Source organism: Chiloscyllium plagiosum, chromosome 20 (assembly GCF_004010195.1).
Source record: "Chiloscyllium plagiosum isolate BGI_BamShark_2017 chromosome 20, ASM401019v2, whole genome shotgun sequence".
Classification (NCBI taxonomy): Eukaryota; Metazoa; Chordata; class Chondrichthyes; order Orectolobiformes; family Hemiscylliidae; genus Chiloscyllium; species Chiloscyllium plagiosum.
Window position 1 is genome coordinate 1,592,561 of NC_057729.1, and position 8,914 is coordinate 1,601,474.

Here is an 8,914-nt window from a genome sequence, read left to right on the forward strand (position 1 = left end):
GGGGGGTGTGGATCTGACGAGGGAGTCACGGAGGGAGTGGTCTTTACGGAATGGAATGCTGATAGGGGAGGGGAGGGAAATATATCCTTGGTGGTGGGGTCCGTTTGCAGGTAGCGGAAATGACGGCAGATGATGCGCTGTACATGGAGATTGATGGGGTGGTAGGTTTTGTTGTCATGTGGACTCAAGTAAAGGAACACGGTGAAACTGTACAGTCATCGTTCTGTAACGCTATCTTTAAACACAAAATGTAAAACAAGAACCTTTTATAAAATGAGAAGAAATAAACGAAACAGTTTTAAAAAGTATAGATCTTAAAAGTCCTTACCCAAAAGATAAGAAAAAAGTCCAAATTTTAAAGTCTCCCTGGGCCTAGCTCTGGCTTGGGGTTTTGGTCAGTCTACTCCTGGGACATGCTCCACTGACTGCTGCTACATTCAGACTTTTCAGCTTCCTCAGCACCTTTTGTTTAGTGATGGACACTACATTCACCTCTGTCTCCTGATTATCTTGGAAGATTAGTGTGCTGCTAATACCTTTCAACATGAATTCTGATACAAAGTACCTCTTCAGTTCCTCCGTCATTGCTTTATTCTCATTTCTACTTCTCTAGCCTCCTTTTTCAGCGATCCAATGTCCACTCTTGCCTCTCTTGTGGCTTTTATATATTAAAAAATCTCTTGCAATTACTAGCTAGTTTACTGTCATATTTCATCTTCTCCCCACATAGAATTAGATAGTCCCTACAATGTGGAAACAGGCCATTTTAGCCCAACAAATCCACACCGACACTCCAAAAAGTAACCCACCTAGATATCTTTTTAACCAGTTTTTAAAGGCTTCCCAATCCTGTGGCTTCTCATGAGTTTTCATTTTGTGCTTTTTCCTTTGCTTTTATGCTGTTCCCTGATTTGTCAGCCATGGTTACCTCATCATTTGCCCCTTCTTCATTGGGATGAATTTCTGCTGATCCCCCAGAAATTCCTACCATTGCTGCTACTTTAGGACCTGACCAGCTTGATCAGTAAAACTGTTTATGAGCCGCTTTAGGTGATGGACATTGAAGACCCAGCCTAGAGTACATTCTATCCCTTTGCCACTCTCAGCGCTTCTTCCTAGTCTTGATCAACATGAAGGAGTCTGGCTCCCAGGTTGACTCCCTCTGAACTGTGCCACCACCTCTGCTAGGTATTTGCTAGGACAGGGATTGGGGATGGCAATGATGGTGTCTGGGGCATTGTCTGTAAGGTATGATGGAGCTAATGCATTTGATGTGGTCTGCAGTGACTTTAGCAAGGAGTTTGATAAGATCTCTCGTAGCATACTGATCCAAAGCAAAGTGGCATTATGGATCCAAAATTGTCAGGAAGCAGATGGTCACGATAAATGTTACTGGAATTTCCAGTGGAATACTGCAAAGTTCACTGCTCGGGCCTTTGGTGTTGTGGTGTGCATTCAAGATTTTGATTTTGAAATGACTCCATAGAGGCTGGTATCATGTCACCAAGTTGCCCTTGATTTACACTTGACACCGATCCAGCTCCCTCAGAGCCAGCTGCCACAGTGAATAGGATGTTCAACACACCTGATCTTGGGCAGCACGGTGGTTCAGTGGTTAGTACTACTGCCTCCCAGCACCAGGGACCCGGGTTCGATTCTTGCTTCAGGTGACTGTCTATGTGGAGTTTGCACATTCTCCCCACGTCTGCATGAGTTTCCTTCCACAATCCAAAGATGTACAGGTCAGGTGAATTGGCCATGATAAATTGCCCATAGTTTTATGTGCAGGAGTTAGGGGTAAATATAGGGTAGGGGAATGGGTCTGGGTGGGTTGCTCTTTGGAGGGTGGGTTTGGACTTGTTGGGCCAAATGGCCTGTTTCCACATTGTAGGGAATCTAGTCTTATCTGTCAACCAGGCTGTTTATCTAGTCCAATGAGAAACTCATATTCCATGAGGTCTACCTGGCTGAGCTCGTTACAATCACTACGAACTTAAATGTTTGGGTATGATCATGAAGTTTGTGGAAGCTACAAAAATTGGTAGGGTGATAAACAAGAGAGTAGCCATAAACATTAGGAGATATCAGTGGACTGGTCAGGTAGTTAATGTGGTTAAGAAAGCATCCGGGTTTTTGCCTTTATTAGTTGAGGCTTCAAATGCAAGAGCAAGGAAGTTGTGTTGGACCTCTATAAAATGCTTGTTTACTGTGTGCAATTCTAATCATTACATTATAGGAAGAATGTGATTTCAGTAGAAGAGTATGAAGAGGATTTAGCAGGCTGCTGCTTGGTCTGGAGAATCTCAGCTATGTGGAAAAATTGGGTTTAGATTAGATTACTTACAGTGAGGGAACAGGCCCTTCGGCCCAACAAGTCCACACCGACCCTCCGAAGAGCAACCCACCCAGATCCATTCCCCTATACCTTACACTACTGGCAATTTACCATGGCCAATTCACCTAACCTGCACATTTTTGGACTGTAGGAGTAAACCGGAGCACCCGGAGGAAACCACGCAGACACGGGGAGAATGTGCAAACTCCACACAGACAGTTGCCTGAGGCGCGAATTGAACCCGGGTCTCTGACGCTGTGAGGCAGCAGTGCTAACCACTGTGCCACCGTGCCGACCCTGGAGCAGCAAAGGTTCAGAGGGAACCTGGTAGAGGTGGATAAGAAGACACTTTTTTTCCATTAGTAGAGTGATCAATAACTAGGCACCATAAGGTATGAGATAGAAGACTGGAAAGCAGTATTCAGGTATTCACCTGTGCTGTCATAGTCTCCAGGACTATTGGTCAAAAGTTGGAAAATGGAATTAGTGTGGTCAGGTGGCTGGCAGACATGTGGCAGTTCAAATGGCCCCCAATCAGATTGATGTACAGGCATCAGTTGGGTGTATGGGCATTTCTCATCTGGGCTGTCTAGTCAGATCTCTTGGGGTTGGGGAGAAAAGGTTGGGAAGGAGACTGAGGTCATCATTGGGATTGGGTTCTGAACTCTGGGAGGTGGGGAATCACAGTAGTGAAGGAGTATAACTATATATAAAGTGGAATACAGCAAACTAGAGATGGGAACAGGATCACACGGGAAGAGGTTTGTCCATGGTAAAGATCATGCTGTTTCTAGGAGGAGACATTGTGCACAACTAGCATTGTCACTTCATAAGCCAGGAGCTTTGAAAAGAAAGTTGGGCAGGTGCAGGTTTATGTAGACAGGTTAGGTAAGGATCTCAATGGGGTTGACTGGGAATGTTGGCAGGAGGTAAATGTGAATGTTCACCACCTCATCAACACATAAGGCAGTGTCTGGTAATTATTGTTTGAAGAACATTCTCTATCAACATTCATTTTTCTGCAAACTGCAACTGAGATGGTAAAAGAAAATGGCCATTACCTCATCTGGAATGGGTGGAGATAAGCACCTTGATCTATTTGATGGGACTGCAAAACTGAGTGATGGAAGGCCATTCAAGGGATGGCAACACCATACATAGATCTAGTCACTGTAGAGGATATATACCTATGCCATCTCAATCTCTGATGACCCTTGCATTGCCTCACTGTAACTCCCCAGCCACAAATATTGCTGACCATTTCATCCAAGAACCTTTGGCCATACAATGTCTGGGTCTGTGCACAAATGGTGCCTAGTTTTTGAAGTCTCTTCTATATGTGATGTTCACTTTGCCTGAATACAGTGCAGCAGCTTAACTAAGACATTGCATCATTGCCAATCATGCATGTGACTGATGTCTGACCTCACAGAGTGACGATTACAGGAGAAGCAACACAGAGAAGCAAGCAAACAGATTGAATAGCTTTCTCAGCATGATTCAAAAAAGTTGTTACTTGCAGTGAAATGCCATTCATGCCAACACAGTGTGCCTTCAAGAGGTTTTCTTCTTTCTCTCCCACTACATCTAATTGCATTCCAAGAATGTGCAGCCGGATGGAAGGAGGCTGCCCTACACTGAAGCCCGATGGTCTTAAGAGGTTTGGACGAGAGACATAAGGAGACATAAGGACCCAGACATGTCAAAGGCAAATTTTGAAGAAGGGTCACTGGAGCTGAAACATTAATTATGATTTCTCTCCACAAATGCTACCATACCTGTTGATTTTTCCAGGAATTTCAAGTGCACATTTCTCAGCTTGAACTCCCACTGGTGGCAGGGTCAGAGGCAGCATTGAATTGCATGTGGTTCCACTTGGCAGCCACAATGCTTACATGGACCTAGTCAGATGATCACTTGCTTGAGTTCGTTGGTTCTCCATCACATAGCTGCAGTCCTGCAGCCTCTAAGCTATGAGAACCATAATCTTCTACTTACCTGCCTGGTCCCACTCCACCTGCTTGTGCACATAGTAACTGATAGCCAACACTCTGAGGTCCTGTCCTGACCAGGTGCCTGGTCTCTGCCAGTCCACAAGCAGAGTGCCAGTTCCCCTTTGTCTGTCCAGGATAAATGTCGTTCACCATGCAGGCCAGCTGTGGAATGTCAGTTTTTGTCCAGGTGCCTTTTAAAGATGACACAGGTGCCAGGAATGTAATTTCGTCAAATTCGGTGAGTAATGAATTATTTTGGGTGTAGTGAGATGATAGAATCGAACTAGTATTGTGCAAGATGGACACCATGGGATGTGGTAGATATTTAATGAGGTTAGTTTGGAATGATATGGTAAGAGGTCTCTCCAGATCTCATGGATAAAAACACATTAAAACTGGATGAAATTGACACTTAGCCACAATCTAGTAAGATTCAGCACCCTATGTTTATGTTAGATGTGTGAGGTGTTATTGAACAGCTAAGAGTAACAAGCCGGAAAGAATTTTGAGACATTTGTATCTGAATACGCACTGGACCTTCATGTTTGTAGGATGCACAATTCACCATGCATACATGCCTACAAACCTAGGATTGGAGAAGGATGCATTGAATTGCATGTGCTCCTGAACTAGTTTCACATTTCTGAGGATGTGTTGTTGAGTACTTTTAAGATGGAAAGGGTAAATGTCAATATTTATTTCTATCAGATTTTATTTATATAATTTTGTAAATAATTACATTTCAAAAAATTAAAAGCACTATTTCCATTTGCCTAAATGGGGGAGGTAATGGCCTGGTGGCATTATCGCTGGACTTAGTCCAGTAACCCAGATAATGTTCTGGGTTCAAATCCTGCCTTGGTAGAAAGTGGACTTTGAATTCCAGACTTTTATTGAATTCAGAGTCTAATGATTATCATGAATCCATTGTCACTTGCCAGGAAAAGCCCATCTGGTTCCCTAATGTCCTTTAGGGAAGGAAGCTGCCATCCTTACCTAGTCTGGCCTACATGTGATTCCAAACCCACAGCAATGTGGTTGACTGTTAACAGCCCTTTGGGCAATTAATACCAGTGTTGCTCCATCCTGTGAATGAATAAAAAAGAGCAATGTTATTGTTGATATGCAGTAAATCTATATTCAACTATATTAAAGGGTGAGCCATAAATTTTGCAAATAATAATAATTTGAAAATTACAGGATAATTCCAAAAATGTTTCAAAGATTTGATTATAACTGTTATCTATTTTGCTGTGCTGTGACAAATATTAGTAATCTGCAACGAAACTTGACTGTTTGGATGCGTTTGCCATTATTTCCATACTTATAACTGAAAAAGTAATTGGCATAAAATAAGAATCCTGTAGTAGATTATTTTTGTTATAAAATAATTGTTGTTCTTAGGCTTCAAGATGTAGAAAGAAAAAATACTTCTTCACTGATACCGATACAGATGGCAAAACCGATGTAAGTTGGCTACGAGAATCTAACAGAAAGATTAAACCCAAATTAGTGGCTTACACCAGACAAAAGAAACAAAACTTAGCTGAAAGCTCAGGAAAAGGTAAGATGAAAGTCACAGCCTGCTTAATTTTAGCCTGTCTTAATGTATATCATCATTTCTTTCACACTAAGAACATAGAACAGTATAGCACAGAATGGGCCCTTTGGACTACGATGTGTGTCGATTATGAAGCCAAGTGAAACTAATCCCTTCTGCCTGCCAATGGTCCATATCTGTCCATTTTTTACATACTCATGTGCTTATCTAAAAGTCCCTTAAATGCTCCTATAGTGTCTGACTCCACCACTACCCCAACAGCGTATTCCAGACATCTAACACTTTGTGTAAAAAAACTTGCCTCTCATATCTCCATTGAACTTGCCCTCTCTCATCTTAACTGCCTCTTAATATTAGACATTTAAGCTCTGAGAAAAGGTTTCTGACTGTCAACTCTATTGATGAAAATGCATAACTTTATACACTTCAGTCGAGTCTCCCATCAGCCTCCACTGCTCTAGAGAAAAAAAAACCCAAGTCACTCCTTATAGCTCATACCATCTAATCGAAGCAGCATCCTGGTAAACCTCTTCTGCACCCTCTCCAAAGCCTTCACATCCTGTAATGTGGCAACCAGAATTGAATGCAATACTCCAAGTGCTGCCTAATCAAAATCTTACAAATCTGTAACATGACATCCTGACTCTTGTACTCCATTCGCCAACCAATAAAAGCAAGCATGCCATACACTTTTTTTACAACTCTGTCTACCTACATGGCCATTTTTGGCGAGCTATGGACTTGAACCCCAAGGACGGCACTGTGGCTCAATGGTTAGCACTGCTGCCTCACAGCACCAGGGTCCCAGGTTCGATTCCAGCCTTGGGTCTGTGTGGATTTTGCACATTCTCCCCGTGTCTGCGTGGGTTTCCTCCCACAGTCCAAAAAAGTGCAGGTTAGGTGAATTGGCCATGCTAAATTGCCCATAGGTTAGGTGTGTTAGTCAGAGGGAAATGGGTCTGGGTGGGCTACTCTTCGGAGGATCGGTGTGGACTTGTTGGGCTGAAGGGCCTGTTTCCACACTGTAGGGAATATAATTTAATCCCTCTGTAAATCAATGCTGTTCAGGGTCTTGCCTTTAACTGTATATTTTTCCTTAATGTTTGATTTCACAAAGTGCAGTACCTCACATTTGCCCATTTTACAATCCATCAGCCATTTCTCCACCCATATCTGCAGCTGATCTACATCCTGCTGCATTTTTGACAATGTTCTACACTATTCACATCTCAACCAATCTTTGTATCGTCTACAAACTAATTAACCCACCCATCTACATTTTCATGTACATCACAAACAACAGGAGTCCCAGTACAGATCATGCAGAACACCACAATGCAGAACGCCACATTGACCTCCAGCCTGAAAAACACCCTTCTACCATTTTCCTCTGCCTTATATGGACAAGCCAATTCTGAATCCAAGTTGCCAATCACCATGGATCCCATACATCTTAATCTTTTGGATTACCATACCATGAAGGCCCTTGTTGAAGGCCTTATTGAAATCCATGTAAACAACACCCTCTGCTCTACCCTCATAAATCATCTTCATCACTGCCTCAAAACAAAGCCATGCTGATTCTCTAATTTTACCATGCTTTTTCAAATGCGCATAAATCCTGTCCCTAAGAATTCTTTTCAATAGCTTTCCAAACACCGCTGTGAGACTTACCGGTCTATGGTTCCCTGGATTATCTCTATTTCCCTTCTTGAACCGAGGAGCAACATTAGCTACTCGCCAGTCCTCTGGCACCTCTCCAGTGGCTAGCGACGATACAAGATCTTGGTCAAGGTCCCAAATTTCCTCTCTTACCTCCTGAAGGAATTAGGAGATGTTCCCTGAAACGTTCCATGAAGTTGTGCTCGATCTCTCTGAAGTAAAGGAGACCACATCGAGAGCAATAGACGCAGTAAATGAGATTTGAGAATGCTCAAGTGGGATGGCTTGGTGGCTCAGTGGTTAGCACTGCTGCCTCACAGCGCCAGAGTCCCAGGTTCGATCCCAGCCTTGGGTGACTCTGTGTGGAGTTTGCACATTCTCCCCGTGTCTGCGTGAGTTTCCTCCAGGTGCTCCGGTTTCCTCCCACAGTCCAAAGATGTGCAGGTTAGGTGAATTGGCCGTGCTAAATTGCCCGTAGTGTTAGGTGCATTAGTCAGAGGGAAATGGATCTGAGTATGGGTGGGTTATTCTTCGGAGGGTCGGTGTGGACTTGTTGGGTTGAAGGCCTGTTTCCACACTGTAGGGAATCTAATCTAAATCTCTGCTGAATTTGGAATCATCCTTTGGAGGTGAGGGCACAGGTTTTGCACCTCTTACAGTGGCAAAGGAAGGTGCCAGGTGTGGGGGTGGGTTGGGGGAGAGTGTAGACCTAACAATTTCACAGAAATTGCAGAGTCTCTAAATCAATATTAGATTACCTACATTATGGAAACAGGCCCTTCGGCCCAACAAGTTCACACCAACCCTCTGAGAGTAACCAAGACCCGTTCCCCTACTCCATATTTACCCCTGACTAATGCACCTAAAACTACGGGCAATTTAGCATGGCCAATCCACCTAACCTGCACATCTTTGAATTGTGGGAGGAAACCCACGCAGACACGGGGAAAATGTGCAAACTCCACACAGAGAGTCACCCAAGGCGGGAATCGAACCCAGGTCCCTGGTGCTGTGAAGCAGCAGTGTTAACCACTGAGCCACTGTGCTACCCCAAAGGCACTGTATCACCCTGTGCCTCAATTTTCACGTTGGAGGGCACTAATAGCACCCCATTAGTAACATATAGTGCAGAGCTATAGAACATAGAAGAATACAGTGCAGTACAGGCCCTTCGGCCCTCGATGTTGCGCCGATCCAAGCCCACCTAACCTACACTAGCCCACTATCCTCCATATGCCTATCCAATGCCCGCTTAAATGCCCATAATGAGGGAGAGTCCACCACTGCCACTGGCAGAGCATTCCATGAACTCACAACTCGCTGAGTAAAGAACCTACCCCTAACATCTGTCCTAAACCTACC

The 8,914-nt window shown here is 43.8% G+C and overlaps 1 protein-coding gene across 1 annotated transcript in view; it reads left to right on the forward strand.

Annotated features, from left to right (window-relative positions):
• LOC122559939 (synaptonemal complex protein 2) overlaps nt 1-8,914 on the forward strand; it is a 238,107-nt gene that overhangs the window by 140,289 nt on the left and 88,904 nt on the right. The window contains exon 12 of the mRNA XM_043710048.1: nt 5,734-5,893. Coding sequence (XP_043565983.1) covers nt 5,734-5,893 — 160 coding nt within the window. The remainder of the gene's footprint in view (nt 1-5,733; nt 5,894-8,914) is intronic.